At 40.0% G+C, this 24,716-nt stretch overlaps 2 protein-coding genes and 1 pseudogene across 2 annotated transcripts in view; all 3 read right to left on the bottom strand.

Annotated features, from left to right (window-relative positions):
* The window catches only part of LY6K (lymphocyte antigen 6 family member K), a 77,043-nt gene that overhangs the window by 5,805 nt on the left and 46,522 nt on the right, over positions 1-24,716 (bottom strand). The window lies entirely within an intron of this gene.
* On the bottom strand, positions 190-8,265 carry LOC102493397 (cellular nucleic acid-binding protein pseudogene; annotated as a pseudogene).
* Positions 8,297-24,716, bottom strand: part of LOC106735223 (cytochrome c-like) — an 18,222-nt gene continuing 1,802 nt past the window's right edge. The window contains exon 2 of the mRNA XM_014589149.1: positions 8,297-8,448. Coding sequence (XP_014444635.1) covers positions 8,297-8,448 — 152 coding nt within the window. The remainder of the gene's footprint in view (positions 8,449-24,716) is intronic.

Raw genomic sequence — 24,716 nt, 5'->3', positions numbered from 1 at the left:
CTGAGATGCCATGACTGTGCAGTCGTAAACGACTTCAACTGTGCAAACATCAGGGAGTGTCCTTTCGAAATCCGGCGCTGTCTGACCATCTCCATCCGTAAGTAGCTCACGTTCGCACGCTGTGGGTTGGTCACCCGACCTGAGCAGTTTTGGGGAAAGCCAGTCATTTTTCTCTCTGCCCCAGCCCTGTTACTCCCCTGCCTTGATGGCTCCCTGTCCTGAGAGTGTGTACACAGCCTCCAGATGCCGCTTCTGACAGGGAACAGTGCACTCACAGAGCCAGCTATTCTGCAAGGTAGTGTCATGAGCCAACATGTCACCAGGGGCTAGAGCAGTGCTAGGTCTCAAGGTTTTTTCACCCGTCAGCCCCTGGTCACGTGTATAGACACTCCCATGCAGCCTGGGTGAGTCCTCAACAGCCGCTTGATGTCTAGTCATTGGAGGAGGCCGCCTGGTTAGAGGGGTGAAAGCAGGGAGTGCATTCTGAACCTCTCAGGGCTGTGCCCACCACACACAGATGGCAAAGCCAAGGGCAAGTTTGGGGCAGAACCAGGCCTTCTAAGATGCACTCACTTCTAACTCAGAGTCCTCCAGTGATGTGAGAAGTGTCCCTCTCCCCAGGGCCCTAAGCTGAAGAAGACGGAACGCCAGAGGCCCACTGACCTCTCGAGCAAACAGGGTGGGAGCAGGCTGCACAGGTCCAGGCAGATAGGCTCTGGCCTTCTCGGGAACCCAAGGCCTTGCTCAGTACCTTCCTTCTAGCCCTTGCTCTCCCGTGTCTAGGATCATGTCTGCTGCTTCACAGATCATGTTCCCAGCTCTGTATAAGGACATCCTCTTCTTACCTCCCTTTAGTGTCCCACCTGTGGTTCCTCTGAGAGCCCCTGCTCATTTGGAAGCTATCTGGGTAGCTGAGAATCTGGTCTCATTTCCCACAAAAAGGCCCCCATTGAGGGACATTTATGGGGTTACTGCTCCTGAGGAAAGCTGGGAAGGAACACTTTTTCCATGAATCTCCACCCCATGTGGTTCTGGGTTATAGTTGGCACAGAGAAAGTCTAGTGAGATTTACAGGGTTGAGTTGACCCAGAGACCATTACACTATAATGCATAGGTAGACACTAGTAGACTCCAATCTGTTCTCACTGTTATCTTTCATACCCATTACATCTCTACTGCTGAATTTTTTTTTTTTTTTTTGCAGAGGTTTTTGCTATAGGGCGCGTGCGCTCGCCAGACAGACAGAGAGAGACATAGAGACAGAAAGCGAGAAATCACCCCCCAGGGGGGATGGTCACGCCGCAATCCCTTCTCCATTCTCCTCTCAGGATCTTGGGCACGCACGCACACGCGCCCAGCGTGAGTTTTAAGCGACCGGGTCCGGGACGCGAACCACGGTCGACTACGTGGGAGTCCAGCGACATAGCCATTACGCTAACTGCTGGTTCCCTCTACTGCTGAATTTTTTGATGGCAGTAGTTCCTGAGGCCCCCACATGTGCTTGGTTCCAGGCTGCACATGTGAGAGGTGCTCTGATGGAGCAATTTAAACATCTCAGCAAGAGACCCTTTGGACAGCCTTGCTGGGAGAATGTGGTGCGTGCCTTCTGCCGTTTTCTAGCCACGCTGGACTTTTCCTTGTGACCTGAGCTCCATGCAGACCCTGCTCCCAACTGTCCCCATGACCTTCAGCTTCTTGGATTTGCTTCCTTCCCTTAGGTTCTCCCACAGATGTGGAAGCCATAGAACCTAAATAGTCAAGCAAACTGCTTCAGGGTCTGTCTTCCCCACTGAACCTGCTGGATACTGGGACAGATAATCTATAAGAGCCTTTGCCAAAACTGTGGGAATGCCAGGATTGTTGAGCATTTTTCTGTCAGAATAATCACTGCTTTTGGTGTCATGCAGGGTGGTAGCAAAAGGCCTCTGTGAAGACATTTCAATGTCAGAGGCTGAGCTTCCACCCACACCCAGTGTTGGTGAGATGTTCGTCAGAGGGACAGACACATAGACATATGGAACATAGCAGAGAACCCAGGATCAGCCCCACACAAACACGCCTAACTGATTTTTGGAAAAGGTGCAAAACTATCATAGAGGAATGGTAGCCTCTTCAACAGCCATAGGCAAAAATGAACCTTGACTTCAAACCTTATCCAGAACTTAACTCAAACGTATGAGGTGCTTAAATGTAAAGGGGAGACTTTCAAAGTTTTAGGGAAAAACCACATAAGAGAAAGTCTTCAGAATCTAGGGCCAGGCAGAGTGTTAGACTTGACTCCGAAGAATGACCATGAAAAGCAAACTTGGTAACTTTAAACCTCACCAGTTCAGTCTTCTTTACAGTGATTGACTCTGAAGAGGGTTGGAATGTAGGCTGCAGACTGGGAGGGAAAACCTGTGAACCACACGTCCAGCCGCACAGTAATATCATTTATCTGTCTGTCTATCTATCTGTCTATTTATTTATTATTTTGCTATAGGGCCTGTGCGCTCACCAGACCGACAGAAAGTGAGAAATTACCCACCGTGGGGATGACCACACCATAGTCCCTTCTCCTCCATTCTCCTCTTGGGATCTTGGGCACGCACACATGTGCCTGGTGTAAGTTTTTCTTTGTTTTTGTTTTGTTTTGTTTTGCTTTGTTTTTTTTGAGAGGTTTTCGCTATAGGGCGCGTGTGCTCACCAGACAGAGAGAGACAGAGAGACAGAAAGCAAGAAATCACCTCCCAGGGGGGATGGTCACGCAGCAATCCCTTCTCCTCCATTCTCCTCTCAGGATCTTGGGCACACACACACGTGCCCAGCATGAGTTTTAAGCCACCGGGTCCAGGACATGAACCGCGGTCAACTACGTGGGAGTCCAGCGACATAGCCATTACGCCAACTGCTGGTTCTCCACCTGGTGTGAGTTTTAAGCCATCGGGTCCGGGACGCGAACTGCAGTCGACTACGTAGGAGTCCAGTGACATAGCCATTACAGTAATTGCTGGTCCCTTTAAAATTTTTTTTAAGAGAAATTTTTTGCTATAGTGTGTGTGCACTCACCAGAGAGATAGAGACAGAAAGTGAGAAACCACCCCCCAGGGGAGATGTCCATACTGCAATCCCTTCTCCATTCTCCTCTTGGGATCTTGAGCATACATGCACACACACCCGGCGTGAGTTTAAGCCACCAGTCCAGGACTCGAACCGCAGTCAACTACATGGGAGTCCAGCGACATAGCCATTACACCAACTGCTGGTTCTCTCTGCCTCCCCCTTTTTTAAGGTCATTTAAAACACTACTTTTCATCATATGAAACACATTGGAAATACAGAATTTATTATGGAAAAATTTCTTTCCCATGTCATAAAACGCAGGAGTCTTTCTTCTTTCAAACAGTGCTTCCGAAATCTGAAAACATTAATGCAAATATCTGCACATAAAATGTTTTCAAAGGACTTATTCAGTGTCAGTTATTTATTGGAAATATTTTGGTTTTTGACAGATAATTTATTTTTGTATCATGTATTCTGTCTTCAGAAAAGTCATGATGCATTTTTGCATAAGAAAACAGAAAAATACGTCATGACTTCTCTGATGACCCAGTAGTTTTAGATGAAAACATCCTTTTATGTTTTTTTAGAAATATATATTGGGACCAGCAGATGGCATAATGGTTATCTTGCTGGACTCCCATGTGGTTGACCGCAGTTTGAGTCCTGGACCTTTGTGACTTAAACTCAAACCAGGTGCATGTGCGTGCATGCCCAAGATCCCAAGAGGAGACTGGAGGAAAAGAGACTGTGGCGTGGTCATCCCTCCTGGAGGGTGATTTCTCGCTTTCTGCCTCTCCAGTGAGGGCATGTGCCTTATTGCAAAAATTTGCCTCTTAAAAAAATAAAAAAGAATATATCTTGGGGCCAGCAGATAGAGTAGTGATTACATTGCTGGAATCACCATGACTGATCGCAGTTCAAGTCCCAGACCTAGTGTCTTGAAATTTACACCAGGCATGTGTGCATGCATGCCCAAGATTCCAGAAGGAGGATGAAAAAGGGATATTTCAGGGTGGCCATCTCCCTGGGGGGGGGGTGTTTCTCACTGTCTCTGTGTCTCTTTTTAGTGAGTACACAAGACCTAAAGCAAAACCTCTCTTTAATAGCAAACTTTTTTTTTCTTTAATTTCTGTATAAAAAAAATAATAACTAGGGTACCAGCAGGTGGTGTGGTGGTTAGGCGCTGGACATTCCCACATGGCTGACCATGGTTTGAGTCTCAGACTTGGTGGCTTGCTTTCTCGCTTCCCCTCCCTCCCTCCCTCCCTCCCTCCTTCTCTCTCTCTCTCTCTCTCTCTCTCAAGGTGCTGGACTCTCACATGGCCAACCACGGTTTGAGTCCTGGACCTGGAGGCTCTTTCTCACCTTCCTTCTCTCTCTCTCTCCCTCTTTCTTTCTCTGGTCAAATAAAACAAATAATAATAGTAATAAAGTTAAATAAATATTTAAAAATAAGTGAATGGATTAATAAAATTAAGTAAAAATGAAATATATATATATATAACTATTTTGGTCCTAGCTCAACTATTCTCCCTTTTGTATGTATTTTCCCTCTCATTGGAACATCTTCTCTTTCTACTATCTTTCCTTTTTTTTTCTTTTTTTGGAGTGGTTTTTGCTATAAGGTGCATGATCTTGCCAGGAAGACAGAGGGAGACAAAGAGACAGAAAGCGGGAAATCACCCCACCCCACCCCCAGTGGGGATGGCCATGCTGCAATCCCTTCTCCTCCATTCTCCCCTTGGGATCTTGGGCATGCACGCACATGCGCCCGGCGTGAGTTTAAGCCACCAGGTCCAGGACTCGAACCATGGTCGACTATATGGGAGTCCAGTGACATAGCCATTATGCTAACTGCTGGTGTCTCTCTCTCTCTCTCTCTCTCTCTTTTAAAGTTATAGTTATCACTGTACATCTTTACAGTGTACACCGTGTTTTTTTCCAGGAGGAATAAAGTTAATATTTGTCAAGTCAAAGGCATAATCATATATATTACCATCAACAGATAACTTTTCATTTTTGTATGTATTAAATGTTTTGTCTTTTCCCTGATTCTTTCCCTCCTATCCCCTATTACCCACCCTCTCCTCTACTGTCTCTAGTATCTGTAGTTGCCTTCCCTGCTATTACACCTCCCATCTTTTAGATTCTGCCATAGAATGCAGACATTTGGTATATATGAAGTGGGGACATACAGTGCCTCTTTCATACTCTAGCTTATTTCACTTAGCATTAAATCTTCCACTTTAATATTTGTCTGCTTTTTATCAAATGTCAGGATCTCATTTTTTTTTAAATTGAGTAATCCATAGGGCACATGAGCCACATTTTTTCAATTCATTCATCTATGTGTGTGTGTATGTGTATTTTTAACAAAATCAGTGTGGCCAACAGATGGCATAGAGGTTAATGTTCTGGATTTCACATGGCCAGCTTTGTGGTTCAAGTCCCGGACCTAGTGGGGAAATCATGCAGGGCATGTGTGCATGCATGCCCCAACTCCTGAGAGAATGGGAAAGGGATTGCAGCGTGGGGTAGATTCCCTGAGTAGGTTCTTTCTTTCTCTTTCTCTCTGACAACTGCACATGCTCGCTAGCAAAATCTTAAAAGAAAAAGAAAAGTAACAAAACTGGTAGTTGGTTCTTTGGAAAAATTCATAGTACTGGGAAAACCTGATAAGAGAGAGAGAAAATTCACATTTCCTGTCAGAGATGGAAAAAGGCATCATATAAGAGGTTCTTATGAATAGGTAAAATCTGAAATTCCTGATGAAATGAGAAAGAACTTGAAGAACACAACAGTATCTGACCCATTATGAAATTTTAAAGATGAAATGTCCTGTTAATGAAATTGAATCCTTTACTAAAAATTTCCCACCAAGAAATCTCTAGACACAGATTCCTTCATGGGTAAATTCTTCCAAATATTTATGGGGAAAATAGTACCAATCTTACACAAATTCTTCCAGGTAATAAGCAAGGAGGAAGTGTTTCATACATTCATCACGGCAGCATAGTCCTAATATCAAAATCCAGAAGAGCGATTGCAAGAAAGGAAATTACAGGCCACCCTCTCTTATGACTATGAAAAAATACTATTAACTTATAATATCCTGAGATTATGTGTGTGTGTGTGTGTGTGTGTGTGTGTGTGTGTGTGTGTAAGCGCGAGAGAGAGGCAACACATGCCATTCAGTATCTTGGATGGCATGAATAGAAAAGAAAAGAAAAAAGAATAGAAGGAAAATGAACCAAATAGGAATAACATATAAAGTTAATAAGAATTTGTCAGTATTTGTCCATTAGTTGAGACAAATGCCATAGCAATGTGATATGAGACAGGACAGGGACTGGGTACAGGGTATGTAGGAACTCGGGGATCTTTGAAATTTTTCTAAAAACCTAAAACTTTTTTAAAAACAAAAAGTTCACTTATACATACATGCATACACACCCCCCCCATAAGCCGTTACCTGAAGGATTCAGTCATAAGAATTATAATGTGGTTTACAGTTTGCAATCCACTGTTAAATTCAGCGTATTTTATTTTCCTCTGACTGCATTGGCTAGGACTTAAAACACTACACTGAAAAGGAGTGGAGAAAGTGGGCAGCCTTATCTTGTTCTATTTTTATGATGTTCGCTATGACTTTTTCATACATGACTTCTATTGTGTTAAGAAATGTCCCGTCTGTGCTGATTTTCCTGAGAGTCTTAATCATGAAGGGATATTATATTTCATCAAATGCTTTGCATTTCTGCATCAATTGATATGATCATTTTTTTTCTTTCTTTATGTTAATATGGTATATTATATTTATGGTTTCATGTATGTTGAACCACCCTTGGCTCCCTGGAATAAAGCCTACCTGGTTGTGGTGTCTAGTCTTTTTTTTTTTTTTTTTAAACTCCCCTTCCTTTTCCAGCTTTATTGGAATAGTTTAAAATTACGTTTTTATTTTCTAGGACTTCAGTTGCTTTTTCCATCTGACCTTTAAAAACTGATTACAGCAAATGAAACACAGTTGTCTAAGTTATAAAAATAACATCTTGATTTATGTGAAAATGCATTTCTCTGTAATTCCTGAATAGCCCCAAATTCTACTAACTCTGAGCATCAATTACTCTGTGTTTTAGATTTTGTCTTTGCTGAACCTTTACCACCACCATCTGTATGTCCAGCATCAATGCTGGAGTCAAGCTGTTTCTGTTTAGGCTTTTATCCTGATTTCTCTTGCAGACCATGAACATGCACTTGTCTTATTTTGTTTGTTTACTCCCACTCAACTGTATGTTCCATATAGGGCCTGATACAGATGTTATTTTAAGTTATTTAATAGCTACTGAGGTCAGACAATCCAAGGCCATCATTATGCTAAAATTAAAGTTATTTATAGAAGTTCATAGACATTTCCAGAATTGGTTTAACCTCCTACCTGGAAACATATTCAAGAACCCCATAATGGGTTTACTGGTCTGACTCAACTCTTTCCATTCATCAATCCCTATTCACCAGTGGCAGGATAGGGCGTTCTTTAACCAAGCATTATTTGTAACACTTCTACCAAACTAAACATAAACATTTTTTGTAGTTAAATGGAGAAAGTCAGTTTTTTCCACCCCTTTCCTCCTTTCACATGGCAAATAAAGCTCACTGGCCTGGGAGTAGCCCTTATTTGCCAACATTTGGCCAATGAAGGGGATTCAGAGACAATAACACAACCATCAGCCAGAAAAAGGAGGGGCAACAAAGGAACATAATTGTGCATTCCCATACAAGATGCCCTGACTTGCCACGGCAGTTAAGAGTTGACTTCACTCATCTTCTTGCAGTTGATCACTACATGACCAGTCCCATCACACCTGTAGCACTTCACTGTGCTGCAGTCTTTTTTAATATGTCCAAATTCTCCACTGTGTGGTCGCAGTTGCCTGATTTGCCACAGTTGTAGCAGCACTGGTCTCACTCTCTCTTGGGCACCTTGCAGTCCTTGGCAATGTGTCCTCTTTTACTGCAGTTACAGCAGGCACCCTCCTGAAGATCACAATACTTGTCAAAATGATCAGACTCACCACAGCAGTAACAGGTGTCTGGAAGAGATGAGGAAACAAACTGGACACTTCTGCCCCAGCTTCTCATTCCACGGCCATGACCTCCACCAGTAGGGTACTCCTGGGCCCAGTGACCAGAGCATCCACACTTGAATCACTCATTGCTGCTCATGGTTGCAGTCAGATCTTTGTTTTCAGTGGGCCTATAGCGGCAGTGGAGACTTGAGCAGGCTGGGCCTGGTGTATAATCTTTTCAATGTGTTCTTGGGTACAATTGCTAGTATCTTGTTGAGAATTTTTGCTTCTATATCAAAGGCATTGGTCTGTAGTTTTCCTTTTTTTATGTCTTTTGTCTCTTTGGAAGGTAAGGGTGGTAGACGCTTCATAAACTGAATTTGGGTGGGTTCCTTTCTTTTTGTTCATTAGTAATAGTTTGAGTAGAATGGGGGTTAGTTCTTTAAAAGTTTTGTAGAATTCAGAAGTGAAGCAATCAGGACCTAGGCTTTTCTTTTCTGGGAGACTGTTTAATACTGATTCAGTCTCATTGCTTGTTACTGATATATTCAGGCTTTCTATATCTTGATTCAGTCTTAGTAGATTGTATGTATCCAGAAATCTGTCCATCTCATCCAGGTTTTCTTATTTGTTGGCATATAATCATTTATCTTGTTCTCTCATGATCTTTTGTATTTATGTTATGTCTTTTGTAATATTGCCTGTTTCATTGCTAATTTATCTGGTTTCTTTCTCACTTATTTTTATTTTATTTATTTATTTTTTTTTTTGAGAGGTTTTCTCTATAGGGCGCATGCGCTCGCCAGCCAGACAGAGAGAGACAGAGAGACAGAAAATGAGAAATCACCCCCCCAGGGGGGATGGTCACGCCACAATCCCATCTCCTCCATTCTTCTCTCAGGATCTTGGGCATGCACGCACACGTACCCGGCGTGAGTTCTAAGCCACCAGGTCCGTATTTATTTATTTATTTTTTGAGAGGTTTTTGCTATAGGGCGTGTGCACTCGCCAGACAGAGACAGACAGAGAGACAGAAAGCGAAAAATCACCCCCCCAGGGGAGATGGCCACACCACAATCCCTTCTCCTCCATTCTCCTCTCAGGATCTTGGGCACACATGCACAGGCGCCTGGCATGCGTTTAAGCCACCAGGTCCGGGACGCAAACTGCAGTCAATTACATGGGAGTCCAGCAACATAGCCATTACGCTAACTGCTGGTCCCCCCACTTCTTAATTAGTCTAACAGTATGTCATTTTTGTTTACCTTCTCAAAGAACCCAAGCTTGTGGTTTCATTTATTTTCTGAATAGTTTGTTTATCCTTTATTTGTTTCTGTTTAAATCTAGAGAAAAAAAATTAAATTGGTTGTATTTGTCAATGACATGATTATTAGAAAACTCAAAAGAATTCACACCAAAAAAAAAACCTCCTGGAAGTGACAGATTAATATAGTAAAGTGACAGGATACAAAATCAACATGTAAAAATCTATATTTCTTTTTTTTTTTTTAGGAGAGGTTTTCGCTATAGGGCACATGTGCTCGCCAGACAGACAGAGAGAGACATAGAGACAGAAAGCAAGAAATCACCCCCCAGGGGGGATGGTCACGCTGCAATCCCTTCTCCTCCATTCTCCTCTCGGGATCTTGGGCACGCACGCACATGAGCCCAGCATGAGTTTTAAGCCACTGGGTCTGGGACACGAACCGCGGTCAACTACGTGGGAGTCCAGCGACATAGCCATTACGCTAACTGCTGGTTCCCAATATTTCTTTACCCAAACAATGAACAGACATAGGTAGAAGTGAAGAAAACATTCCCATTTTCAATAGCCAAAAAAGTGTAAGATATCAAGGAATAAACCTAACCAAAGCATCAAAGACCTCTAAAAGGGAAACTATGAAAAACTAAACAAATTTAAAAAGTTGAAAATGACAAAAAATTTAAAGACATTTCATGTTTCCGGATTGGAAGAATGAATATAACAAAAATGTCAGTTCTACCCAAATTAATCTACAAATCTAGTGCAATTTTGATAAAATTGCCAGATATTCTTCACAGGTTTAGAAAAAACATAGTATTATAAAAGACTTTATATTGCCAAAGCAATACTGGGCAAGAAGAGTGGTGTAGGAGACATCTCAGACATCCCTGACCCCCTAATATATTACAAAGCTGTGATAATCAAAACAGCATGGTACTGGTACAAAAGCAGGCATGTAGATCAATGGAACAGAAACTCTAGAAATAAACCTCAAAACATAGCCAACTGATTTTTAACAAAGGGCACTAGACAATCCAGTGCGGAAAAGAAAATCTCGTTAGCAAATGATGTTGGAAAAACTGGGTATCCATCCACAGAAAGATGAAACTGGACCCTGTCTCACCACTACCAAAACTCAAAGTGGATAAAAGATTTAAACCTAAGACCTCAAAGTATAACACTAGTGGTGGAAAACAGGAGAAACTCTTGGAAACATCAAAGTAGGCAAAGACTTCTTTCTTCAATATTTTTTTATTATTTGTAATTATTATTTACACACTTAATCACAATACATAGTTTAGATTGTAAAGAGACTTTAACCAGCGTGACGCACTCCTCAGTCCAGCCCAGTTGAGAACACAGGCACTTCCTCATCAACAAATAATAAACTATATCTGCATCCCACAAATGCCTTACCTCTCCATTTTTCCCCTCAAATTTCCTATCCTACGTTCTTACCCTCCCCCATTCTTTCCACTTTGGCTCTAGAGTTCCTAACAATTTTTAATGCTTGTATTTCCTCCAGTCTTTCAGTCTCTGTCATAGAGTGCTGACAGTCAGTATATGTTAAGGGGAGACATACAATGTCTCTTTTTCATAGCCTGACTTGCTTCACTCAGCAACAGATCTTCCATATTTGTCCACTTTCTATCAAATTCCAGGGCCTTGTTGTTTTTTTATGGCTGAATAGTATTCCGTGGAATATATGTGCAACACTTTTCCAATCCATTAATTCGTTTGTGAACATTTGGGTTGGTTCCGTGTCTTAGCAGTCGTGAATAAGGCTGCAATGCATATGGATGTGCAAGTGCTTTTCCCATTGAGCATTCTTCTGTCTTTTGGGTAGATACCCTGGAGTGGAATTGCTGGATCATATGGTAGTTCTATTTGAAGCTCTTTGAGGACCCTCCATATTGTTCTCCACAGTGGCTGGACCAATTTACATTTGTAATCTTTTAACTGGGTTAATTTTTTTTTCCAGGTAAGCCGCTTGAGTTCCCTGTGTATTTTGGTTATCAGTCCCTTATCTGAGGCACATTTAACAAAAATTCCCTTCCATTCCGAGGGTTGTCAATTCACGCTAATGATGGTGTCCTTTGCTGTACAGAAACTTCTTAATCTGATGTAATCCCACTTGTCTATTTTGGGGATTATTGCCTGTGCTTTGGAGTCTTACTTAAGAAGTCTTGGCCTACCCCAACGTCTCCCAGAGTTTCCCCAGTGTTTTCCACCAGTAGTTTTATCATTTGCAGTCTTAGATTTAGATTTTTGATCCACTTTGAGTTGATTTTTGTTAATGGTGACAGAGGTTCAGATTCATCTTTGTGCAGGTGGATACCCAGTTTTTCCAGCACCATTTTCTAGAGAGGTTTCCCTTTTCCCACTGGATTGACTGGTACCCCTTGTCAAAAATCAGTTGACTGTATGTTTGGGAATTTATTTCTGGGGACTCTATTCTGTTCCATTTGTTCACGTGTCTGTTTCTGTGCCAGTACCATGCTGTTTTGATTATCACAGCTTTGTAGTATATTTTTGGGTCAGGGAGTGAGATTCCACCCACTCTACTCTTCTTGCGTAGAATTGATTTGGCAATACGGGGGTCTTTTATTATTCCAGACGAATTTTATGATTGCTTTTAATATATAGATTAATTTGGGTAGGATTAAGTAGGCAAAAACTTCTTAAATAAGACCCCCAAAGTGCAGGCAGTAATCCCCAAAATAGACAAGTGGGATTACATCAGATTAAAAGCTTCTGCACAGCAAAATAAATAATAATTATAGTAGATCAACAACACTTTGAATTGGAGAATATATTTGCAAGCTATGCCTCAGATAAGGAAATGAACTCAAGCAGCTAACTTTATTCCCCCCCCCCAAAAAAAAATCAATCCAATTAAAGGATGGGCAAATGAGCTTAACAGCTTTCTAAGGAAGATGTACAGCCAAAAAGCATAAGAAAAATGCTCAACATCCATTATCATAAGGGAGATGTCAATCAAAACCACAGTGACATACCATGCAATCCCAGTCAGAATGACTAAGATTAAAAACATAAAGAATGATAAGTGCTGGCAAGGCTGTGGTGAAAAGAGAACTCTTCTGCACTGTTGGTGGAAAAGTAAATTAGTACTTGTGGGGGGCAATATTGAGGTTTCTCAAAGACCTACAAAGAGAACTGCCATAGGATATCTATCTAAAAGATGGGCATACACTCCTCTGGAAAACCTCTTGCACATCTATGTTTATTGTGACGTTATTCACTATTCATTATTGCTAAGACATGGAACCAACCCAAATGTCCACAAGCAGATGAATGGATTGAAAAAGTGTGTCATGTATACGCTATGGAATACTACTCAGCCATAAAAAAGACAAGGAGATCCTGAAAGTGGATGAATATGAAGGATTTATTGCTAAACAAAGCAAGCCAGATTAATGAAAGAGAGGCATTGTATGCTCCCACTCAATGTTTACCAAATGTACACACTCTATGGCAGAAAGTGAAAGATAGAAAGGTATAAAAGCATGGAGAGTGTGGATACTAGAGACAGTGTGGGTGGAAAGTGGGAAATAGGGGAGAGTGAGAAGGAGGGAATCAAGAGGGAAAATAAAACATTTAAGGAACACAAAATGGGAAATTATCTGTTGATAATAATGTATATGATAATATCTTTAAATGGACTAACATATAGTATATTTATGAAGGGAAAATTCATTTTGTATGCTGTAATGATATACAGTGATTGAGTGTAAAAAAAAAATAAAAACTTTAAGCATATTAGCAAAGAATTAGAGAAATAGCACCTAAACATGATTGTAGATACCAAAACTTTCGACATTAAACAATAAATCCTTTCAGAGGGAAATAGCACAAAAGAAATTTCATCTCAGGAATGATAATATGATGATGTTTCAGAGATTTTCCCCTTAAGGTAGGAAAATGAACTAAGGTGCCTCTTATCACCATCTCTGTTCCCAGTGGAGCTGGAGTTCTTAGTTCAGTTAGACAAGAGGAAGAATTAAAATACTTAGGAATGGGGCCAGCAGGCGATGTGGTGGCTAAGGCATTGGACTCCTACATGGCCTACCATGGTTTGAGTCCAGGATCTGTTGGCTTGCTTTCTTACTTTCTCTGTCTCTGTCTCTGGTGAGTTAAAATAATAATAAATAATTAAAAAATACATAGGGGCTGGACAGAAAGGAGCTATGCTACTATTATTTACTAAAGACAAATTTTTCAAATAAAAGGTGACTTTAGCAATGGCCCTGGATACAAAGTAAGTGTTTAAAAATCAATTATCTTCCCAAATTCATTTGTGTGTTGTGATGGTGTAAAGTGAATTAATAAAAAAAAAATCAATTATCTTCCCATACAGCAAAAAATAATTAGAAATTAAACTTACAAAACAAATATTATTTTGGAGGATCAGCAGTTGGCATAATGGCTATGTCATTGGACTCCCATGTAGTCGGTCATGGTTCAAGTACCTGACCCGGTGACTTAAACTCAAGCTGGGCAAATGCACATGCATGTGTGCCCAAGATCCTGAGAGGAGAATGGAGGAGAAGGGATTGTGGCGTGTCCATCCCCCCTGGCGGGTGATTTCTCACTTTCTGTCTCTCTGTCTCTGTCTTTCTGGCAAGTGCACATGTCCTATAGCAAAAACCTCTCAAAAATATTATTTTTAACACCAGAAATAGATACCTAGAAAGAAATATAACTAGATTTGTACAAGATTTCAGTACTGAAATGGTAGAACATTCATGGTGACCATATTCTATGAGTTGGAACAGAAAAGAAACAACGAACTACAGTAGATGAGGAAATCCTTCCATGATATGAAAGAAGAAGTGGACATGCTAAGAAAGAATCAGATGTAACTATAGGAGATGAAATCTATAATACAGGAAATAAAAATATCTCTCAAAAATATTAAAAGTCAATTAGACCATGCTGAAGATCGAATCTCTGACATAGAAGATAAAACCTCTGACCTAGAGAAAACTACCAAAAAGACAGAGAAAATAAAAAAACACAAGGATAATATACGAGAAATACTCAATTCCATTAGACACCCTAACATCTGAATAATTGGTATCCCAGAAGGAGAAGAAACTAATAAGGGCATGGAAAATCTATTCCATGAAATTCTGGAAGAAAACTTCCCAAATGTAGAGAGGCACTCAAACATCCAGACCCAAGAAATACAAAGAACCCCAAATAGAATCAATCCAGGAAGATCTTCTTCAAGGCACGTCTTAGCCAGACTGACCAAGACCACAGATAAAGACAGGATACTAAAACTGGCAAGAGAGAAATGACAAGTGGCTTACAAAGGTCATCGCATCAGGCTAACACTGGACTTCTCAACGGAAACAATTCAAGCAAGGAAAGAGTTGGGAAGATGTATTGAAAGTGTTAAGAGAGAAACAGTTTCAACCAAGATTATTATATCCTGCAAGATTACCCTTCATATGGGAAAAAAGATTAAATTTTTCTCAAACAAAACCTGAAAGAATTTGTCAACATCTGACCAGCTCTTCAAGAAAACCTGAAGAAAGTACTGTTCAAGGAAAACTAAAGAATGAACAGCCAGAAACAAAGGAATAAAAGGCAACCAAGACAGTGGCCAACTTAAACATCGGGACAGGTCTGGTAACATCAATAATAACATTGAATGTGAATGGATTAAATTCTCTGATCAAGAGACACTGACTGAATGGATTTAAAAAAAAAAAGAAAAAGAAAACCTCTATCTGTTGCCTACAGGAAGCCCACCTTATGGATAAAGACATAGACTGAAAGTGAAGGGTTGGAAAAAGGTTTTCCATGTAAATGGGAACCAAAAATGAGCTGGAGTCACGATACTAATTTCTGACAAAATAGGCTTTAAAACAAAAACGGTTCAAAGAGACAAAGAAGGGCAGTGTATTGTAGTAAAAGGGTCAATCAATCAAGAAGATATAACACTTATAAATATCTATGCACCTAACACAGGAGCACCCAAATATGTGAAGGAAAGAACTGTTAGATCTAAAAGGGGAGATAGACTGCAACACACTAATTGTTGGAGACTTCAACACCACACTGTCCCCTCTGGACAGGTCATCTAGACAAAAAAATAGGTGAAGAGATAAAGGATCTAAATGATACTGTAAGTCAGATGGACTTAACAGACATCTGTAGAACTTTCCATCTAAAAGCCATGAAATACACTTTTTTCTCACCCCCACATGGAACCTTGTTGAAGATTGACCACATGATAGGGCACAAGGCAAACCTCTACAGATTCAAAGGCATAGAAACTATATCCAGCATCTTCTCTGATCATGATGGAATTAAACTTGAGATTAATTTCAAGAGAAATCCTCAAAAATACTCAAATACATGGAAACTAAATAACCTCCTAAATGACTCCACAACTACTGAAGAAATAAAGACTGAAATCAAAAGATTCATGGAAGCCAGTGACAATGAGGACACGCGTTTCCATAATCTTTTTTTTTTTACGTGGGAGTCCAGCGACATAGCCATTACGCTAACTGCTGGTTCCCTTGCATTGTTTCTAATGAGAGGCAATGCTGAAAGGCACACAGAACCACAAAAAAAAAAATCCATACATCACTCCCCTTTCAGAGACCCAAGACTCTGTGACTGCCGAGGCAGCCCAAATATCCTTGGAAGAGCGCCTCCAGGATAAACAAACTTGATCAGTATGCCATCATCAAGTTCTTCCTGACCACCGAGTCTGCCATGAAGAAGATAGAAGACAATAACACACTTGTGTTCATTATGGATGTCAAGGCCAACAAGCACCAGATCAAACAGGCTGTGAAGAAGCTCTTTGATATTGACATGGCCAACGTCAACACTCTAATCAGGCCTGATGGAGAGAAGGTGGCGTATGTGTGGCTGGCTCCTGATTATGATGCTTTGGATATTGCCAACAAAATTGGGATTGTCTGAACTGAGTCTGGCTCACTAATTCTAAATACACACTTTTTCACCATTAAAAAAACATCATGCTGGGTATGTGTGTGTTTGCATGTGCGCATGCTTGTGTGCCCAAGATCTGGGAGGAGAATGGAGGAGAAGGGATTGAGGCATGGTCATCCCTCCTGGGGGATGATTTCTCACATTCCCTGTCACTGTCTGTTTTTCTCTCTGGTAAGTGCACATTGTTCCAAAGCAAAAACCTCTTAAAAAAAAAAAAAAAAAAAGACAGACAGACAAGGGCTAGGAATAGCCAAGGCTACCTTGAGGAAAAAGCAAAAAGCTGGAGGACTTGTACTCTGGACTATCAAGATTATCTAAATAGTTCTTTCATACAGGCTGTGTAGTAGTGTTGTATCAGGACTGAAAAATGCAGCACTAGAAGAGAAAAAAGAATTTAGAAAACAATGTTCAGTTGACATTGCAGTATGGTAGGTTTTTAGATGCTTGTTTGCATTAAATATTGGTGAGCATGTTAGACATTTATACACAGGGTCTGCAATAGTCAAAAGCAGTTTCAGGTAGTTTGCAGATCCCAATGTAAACAGTGAATCAACATTTTTAGAAGGAAATGTGGAAGACTATATTTTTGTCCTTTGAATAATTATAGATTATTTTTTGATTGCCAGAAAACATGCATGCTCACCAGAGAGCGAGAGAAGGAGAAAGCACCTTCTCCCCAGGGAATATGGTCATTCCACAATTCCTTCTCCATTTTTCCATCTTGTTGAGATTTTGAGCATGCACACACAGGTGCCCAGCATGATTTTCAAGTCGCTGGGACTGGGATTCACATTGCTGTTGAGTGTGTAGGATCCAGCTTCTTTAACTATTGCACTATGGGCCTGACTCTAATTAAGGATTTAAAAAACTGAACAAAATAATTCTAGCCTAATAAAAATAATTGATAAACTAGATTATGTTAAATTTTACTATTTCTGCTCTTAGGAAGATACCTATAAAACAGGAAAGATGTGTGCCACAGATGAGAATATACCTCAAAATATGTATCTGCAAAAGATTTGTATTTATAATGCATAATAAACGTCTTCCCACAAGTCAATAAATAAGAAAACAGATTGTCCAACAGAAGTTTGAACAAATGATGGAATTTTACCAGAAAATGAAATCTGAATGGATATAAATGTAAGAAATGTTAGTGTCATTTTTTTTTCTTTTTTCTTTTTTCTTAGCAGGTTCAATCATGCACATGAGACAGAGAAAGCTTCCCCCACAGGGGCCTGATCATGTCACAGTCCTTTCCATCCATAAGGAACCTGGACACATGCACACGTGCCTGGTGTTGCTGTGGTCAGTCATGTGTGGTCTGGCTTCCTTCGCATGGTGCCTAACTGCTATCCTAAGAGGCTGGCATAGTGTTATTCTCCTTGTGGGAAATGTAATTTAAAAACATAGCGATCCTCATTTTTGGTCTGCGTTTGTGAGAGGAGCCACTGAAAAGGTGGTTACACTGCAGTTCTAAAGAAAGGAACAGAACTAAAATGCCTCCTCCTGAAAAAGATGTGACAGGGGAAACAGAAGATACAGAAAGAATCGACTAGCATGTGATATAGAAACTTAAACACCTGTGCTCAATGATGAAGAAGGTAATGTCAGAGTGCTTGGAACGATTCAGGGAACTGAGAGAGGTAGCAGAAATGTGCAAGGCAGACTGACCACAAAGTCAAATTACTGAAGTAAATGCAAAAGAAGAGAAATTCCCATAGAATGCAGAAAAAGAGGTACACTAAACCATTGTAAAAGAAAAGACAAGGAGAGACCAAGAGATATAATCTACACATAATTAGACTATCCAGAACAGAACACAAAATAAGGAGCTGAAACAATTATTAAGGAACTGTTTGAACAGAAATTCAGAGTTGAAGAACCAACTAGATCTACAAAAAGAAACAGCTCACAGAGTACCTTTAAAATTTGACAGAAGCAATTTCACTCCTGGGTATCTACCCAAAGGACAGGAGAGCACTCAGTCAGAAAAGTGCTTGTACATCTACATTCATTGCAGCCTTATTCATGATTGCTAAGACATGGAACTAACCCAAATGTCCACTAACAGATGAATGGATTGAAAAATTGTGGCACATGTACTCCATGGAATACTATTCATAAAGAAAACAAGGCCCTGGAATTTGATAGAAAGTGAACGAATATGGAAGATTTGTTGCTGAATGAAACAAGTCAGGCTATGAAAGAGAGACATTGCATGCCTCCACTTAACATATACTGTCTGCACTCTGTGGTAGAGACTGAAAAACTGGAGAACATAAAAGTATTAAAAATTGTCATTGATACTAGAGACAAAGTGGAAAGAGTTTTTTTTTGAAGGGAAGAGTGTAGGAAATTTGGGGGAGAATGGAGAGGTAAGACACTTGTGGGACACAGATAAGGTTTATTTGATGAGAATGTGTATGGTGGTCTCAACTGGGCTGGACTGAGGTGTATTATCATGCTGGGTAAAAGTCTCTTCACAATCTATGTGTAGTGATTTAATATATGAATAATAAAAATACTTTTAAAAAAATTGACAGAAGGTGGTAAGTAGACATATCCTGGTAATGTTTTTAAATTTAAAAAAAAAATAAAATTTTACAAGTATCCAGTCAGAAAGAAACAGGTTACTGTAAAGGGCAAAAGTCAGACTGATGTCAGCTTTTTCTCTTTTGATTACTGATGTAAAAAGATACATGCATATTTTAAACATTGTGCATTTAAGATTTGTATTTTATGTACCTAAAATTTGTAGAGTATTCCTTCAGTTTAAACATACAACAAAAACTATTGGACTCTGACTTCAGCACTTATAATCTTTGATAAGTAAGTAAATGGAAAGTTACAAGATAGGTAAAGGGTAGTTAAACACTTAAGAATTATGTATATGTGATTAATATATATTACTTTGCTACCTTATTTGCATTGTTTTCAAATTCCGAAATATTCCTAAATGATTGTGTGCTAGGATGCAGAGATAACTTTATTGTATTTCTGAAAAGCACAAATGACGTTACAAAATAGCCTAGGAAAGTAAATAAAGTTTAAACACTGAAAACAAAAACATAGTACTGCAAGGAATGACTAAATGTCAAAAAATGGCCATACCGAGTTGTGTAGGTTTCAAACTGTACACAGTCCATTGGAGTATAGATAAGTGCAGCCCCGCCTGGAAAACTCTTCAATAGTGTTTGCTAAAGCTGTATGTTTGCATTTCAGAAATATGGTATTTCTGCTCCTTGATAGGTGCCTAATAAGAGACTACGGGCTCACCTCAAGAGTGCAAAAACACTCATTGTGGCACTGTTTGGAGTTGATAAACACCAGAAACAGCCTGAATGCACATCAATGATGAACTATGGTATCATGGCATATTTACCACCGGAATACATGAGAACTGAGGATGAACAACTAACAACAGCACACAACAATGGGGATGCATTTCATAAACACAAAGTAGAGCAAAAGAAGCCCTACACAAAAGCAAACACTGTATGATTTCCTTTTCATGACGTTCAGAAGAAGGCAAAACTAAGATATGGAGTTAGAAGTTGATGCACCTCCTGTCTTTGGCCTTGGCTGCTTTTCAGGGTCTGAATGGAGGAATGAGGAATTCAGGGCTTTCATTCAGCTCTCTTTCTTGAGCTGGATGCTGATTGCATGGCTGCATGCCCTTTGTGGAAATCCACTGACCCTGCGACTTAGGATTATGTGCTTCTCTGTAGAATGCTGAATGAACTTCAGTAAACTTATTACATGGAAAATAAACAACAGATTCTGTCATTATTTCCTTGTCATGTTATTGAGGATGTGAGATCCAGAGCTCTGGACAGGTAAGTCAATTTTGTAAGCTCCAGAATAAGGTATTATGTAACCCTGGATAGACTACAGGGGAACAGAAGTAGTGATGGAGGCCAAGCTATTTAACCCAGGTAAACTTGAAGGTGGTCTCAGATGGAGCTTTGGTCAAGTAGCACTGGTTGCCAGAGGCCAGTGGGCAAGCACTCTAGGGAAGGTAATCACATTAGTTATGGAACCCTGGTTGGGATGGTTCATCAGTCCTGTGCTGGAATAGGAGTTTGTGTTAAGGGCTCATGAGCATTTGTATATTGATCTGTGAGCCGGTCAGGTCAGTATACAGTGTACAGGCTGAGGGACGCAGGAAAGAGCTCACCTTAGAGGAGCCCTACCAACTGCAGAAAACCAGCTTAAGGCCACATTAATTCAGGTACTCCTGTCAAAGGTCTGTGTGATCTCTGGGACTAAATACAATGTGATTTCTATTACCGTTTAATTTCTAGAGCTCTAGAATTCTTAAGGCAGTAATTAACAGGACCCTTTTGTATAGTTGCATGTCAGGGTATCATCATACCATTTGGGGAGGGCCAGAGACAGCATCAAGATGGCGGTAGAAAATTGTCTCCTAAAGAAGTTTTTCTTGAAGTAATTGGACTTTTTAAGGGATTTGGGTATTGTCTCATGGTCAAGGGTTCTAGGCATCACTGTGGCATAGGGTTGAATGTGAGGTGTGTTTGCTCTGATATTTACAAGCAAAAGGTATGAAATTACTGATATTCATTGCTGCTTTTTTAGGTTTGAACCCACGTGAACTACTTGTTTACAAGAACTGTACAAACAACTGCACATTTGTATATCCATCTGAAGTGCCTGCTGAAGCCCCGAGAAAATTTAGCAGCACAAATAGTTTCTATTTTGTTCGTTGTTGTGGTAGCATGCGTTGCAATGAAGGAGGACCTACTCAACTTGAAAGGAACTTGTTACCCGAACATGAATTTGAGGAAGAGCTGCCTGGAGGAACTGTACAGTTGGGAGAGTCAAAACTTTTACTAAGCTTTGCCTCCATCATATCTATCATAGCCAGCAATACCCTGACATGAGACCCTCCTTGTAGGGGTTCTTCCCCATTCTGCCTAGCAGTTTTGCTCTCTCATCTCCCTTGAGAACCAGAGTTACTGATCTATAGGCCTCCATTTAGCCCACTGATGATTTATTTTAAGAGAGAAATAAAATTGGTGAAAATATTCATAAATCTTTGCCTTTGTGTGCTCAGGTCCTCAGTGGAGTGTCTACTCAGATCTGTTCTTCTCTCCCTATAGTGTACTCAGAGATTATTTTGTGGGTTTTGGTATTTGAACTATTCCTTTGCCTTTACAGTGTGGGCTAAATATTCATCATGCAAATATGCCAGGAACATCCTGCTATCTTAGTACAAGGAGAATGAGTATCTTATAATTTGTATTTTTATAAATTTGCTATGTGGCATGTGCACTTGCTAGAGGGAGAGGGAGGGAGGGAGGAAGAGAGGAAGGGAGAAAGAGAGAGTGAGAGAAAGTATCCTATAGGGAGAAATGGCCACACTATAATCTCTTCTTTATTCTCTTGGGAGTTTTGGCATGTACACATGTGTACTCAGCATGTTTTGCAAGTCAGTGAGCCCAGGATTCAAACTACACAGTCAGCCACTTGGGATCCAGCTATTCTAGCCATTACTAGCTGGCCCAAGACTTAGCATCTTAATTAAAAGACAAAGCAGTTACAGGAGAAAGTCTGCATATTGGCTGAAAGAGAGGTCTCAGCTATGCTTAAGTCATGGGTACATGAAGCGGTATACCTGAGACTCCATCTATCCTTTGCAGTTCTAAGGTTAGGGGGTGATGGAAGCAAGGATGGTGCCTGGTGACAAGATGATAGTTGTATTGGTGCAAAAGCCCATTGTAACTAGACTCAAACACATCTTTATTAATCCAAACAGGAATCATTACAATCATTTAAAAATTTACCAATGAGAAAGAAATTTGTTTAATACTGTAGCATAAAAATCTGTGCTTTGGGATTTGATGAATTCATGGAAAGCATCTTGTGTATCCTGATAGTTAAGGAAACATTTTTCCTGCAAAAAGTTTTTGAGATGTTTGAAGAAGTTGTAGTTAGTTGGCAAGACATCAAGTGAATATGGTGGATGAGGCAAAACTTTTTAACTTTATTCAATCAACTTTTGAAGCATTGGTTTGAGTCTCACAATGTATGGCTAGGCACTGTTGTGAAGAATTGGGCCCTTTCTGTTGACCAATACTGGCTGCAGGTGGTTCAGTTTTCAGGGCATCTCACTGACTTGCTGAGCATACTTTTCAGATATAATGATTTTGCAGGGATTCAGAAAGCTGTGGTAAGTCAGACCCCACCAAACAGTAACTTCTTTTTTGTGTGAAAGTTTGGCTTTGGGAAGTGCTGTGGAGATGCTTTGCTGTACAACCACTGAACTGGTCATTGCCAGTTGTCATATAAAATCCACTTTTCATTGTACATCACATTTTGATAGAGAAATTATATATTATTGCTGCATAAGATATAGAAGATGACACTTCAAAATTCTTCTTTGTTTTGTTTTGTTTAGCTCACGAGGCATCCCTTTATTGAGATTTTCACCTTTCCTTGGGACCAGCAGTTGGTATAATGGCTATGTCGCTGGACTCCCACATAGTCGACCGTGGTTCGTGTCCCAGACCTGGTGGCTTAAAACTCACACCGGGCGCGTATGCGTGTGTGCCCAAGATCCTGAGAGGAGAATGGAGGAGAAGGGATTGCGGTGTGACCATCCCCCCTGGGGGGTGATTTCTCGCTTTCTGTCTCTCTGCCTCTCTCTCTCTCTCTCTCTGGTGAGTGCACGTGCCCTATAGCAAAAAAAAAAAAAGATTTTCACCTTTCCAATTTGCTTCAAATGCTGAAATTATGTAAAATGGTCAATGCTGAGATTTTTGGCAACTTCACGTGTAGTTGGAAGAGGACCAGCTTAAATGATTTCTTTCACTTCTCAACTTCTGATGGCCAAGCACTACATTCCTCATCTTCAAGGCTCCCTCCCCTCTCCTTAGTAAAGCTTCTTGAACACTGACTATACTGTATGTTCATTACCAGTTTCTGGACCAGATGTATTGCTGATGTTGTGAGTTGTCTTTGCTGCTTTAGGACCTATTTTGAACTTGAATAAGAAAATTGCTTGAATTTCCTTTTTGTTTAACATCATTTCCACAGTCTAAAATACATATAAAACAAACAGCAAGTAATATCATTAGGGAAAAAAAAAGTGGGAAAAAACAACAGTGCATTATAATGATGCATAACAGGGACCAGCAGGGGGAGTGGGGTTAAGGCACTAGACCCCCCACATGACTGATCACAGTTTGAGTCCCTGACCTGGCTGCTTAAAGATCACACTGGGCAGGTGTGTATGCATACCTAAAGTTCTTCTCTCCTGAGAGGAGAATGGAGAATGCACTGTGGCATGGCCATCCCTCCAGGGACTGATTTCTCACTTTCTCACTGTCTCTGTCTCTCTCCAGAGAGTACACATGTCCTATGGTAAAAACCTTTTTAAAAAGCAATATATAATACTCCCCATTTAAGAATCTAATATCAAATGATAAATTTCAACAGTGCATAACAATAGTTACTTTTTTTTTTAATCTGTCGTTTGGTTTTTAATCATCTTAAGTTTTACGATGGCATAATTTACAAATCTATGCTGATGGACTATCTCCTTTACTTTAATCCTTCTAATAAATTGGCAAAAACACCATTACCAATCACACACATACAGTAGTTCTTCAGTTTCTCTGTGGTTTTGAACAGTTGCCTAACAATCCTGAAATATAACTTAGTCTAACTTAGATATAGAATTCAAAGGTATAATTTAACATGCTACTAAATCTTGTCACACTGACTTTTAAAAGCGTCTGACCTCACAAATCATTTATAAATATGTGAAGAGTTATATATTCTTTCTTTGATAGTATACATAAACCACACTAAAATGTCTTTCAATAAGTAAAAGGCAGTGTTTTGTATAAAGGGAATTCGAATTAAAATGGTAGAGTTAAGACCAAATATATAAAGTAGACATCACTACGTTATCTTCAGTTTTTGCCTTAACAGGTTAATGAACAAATTAAAACACAGGTGAGTCTTAGTTTTGAGAAGTGAAGGGATTTCGCCAGCATTTATATATTCATATAACCAGTTACATGTAAGCCTAAATAAAACTAATCTCCAGTAGGCTTTGAGATGGCATTCACCATCTTTGTAGAAATGTGAGCATCACTAATGAATTACTAAATATATCTTTAGAAAGGACAAAAATAGTGATAGCACTTACTGAACTGAAATTACTATCAAAATAAAAACAAAAACAAAAAACAATATTAATTTAACCACAAGCCAGTCTTATTTAAATCAGGATTGTCCAAAAAAATAACCTGTCAGCCATTCATGATCTGAGTTCTGGTGTAGGAGATCAATTAAAATATGGTACACATAAAAAA

The sequence above is a fragment of the Tupaia chinensis genome, unplaced genomic scaffold (genome assembly GCF_000334495.1).
Source record: "Tupaia chinensis unplaced genomic scaffold, TupChi_1.0 Scaffold000335_1, whole genome shotgun sequence".
Lineage (NCBI taxonomy): Eukaryota > Metazoa > Chordata > Mammalia > Scandentia > Tupaiidae > Tupaia > Tupaia belangeri.
The sequence above is the reverse complement of the archived record's forward strand: the minus strand, read 5'-3'. Positions and strand labels throughout refer to the sequence as shown.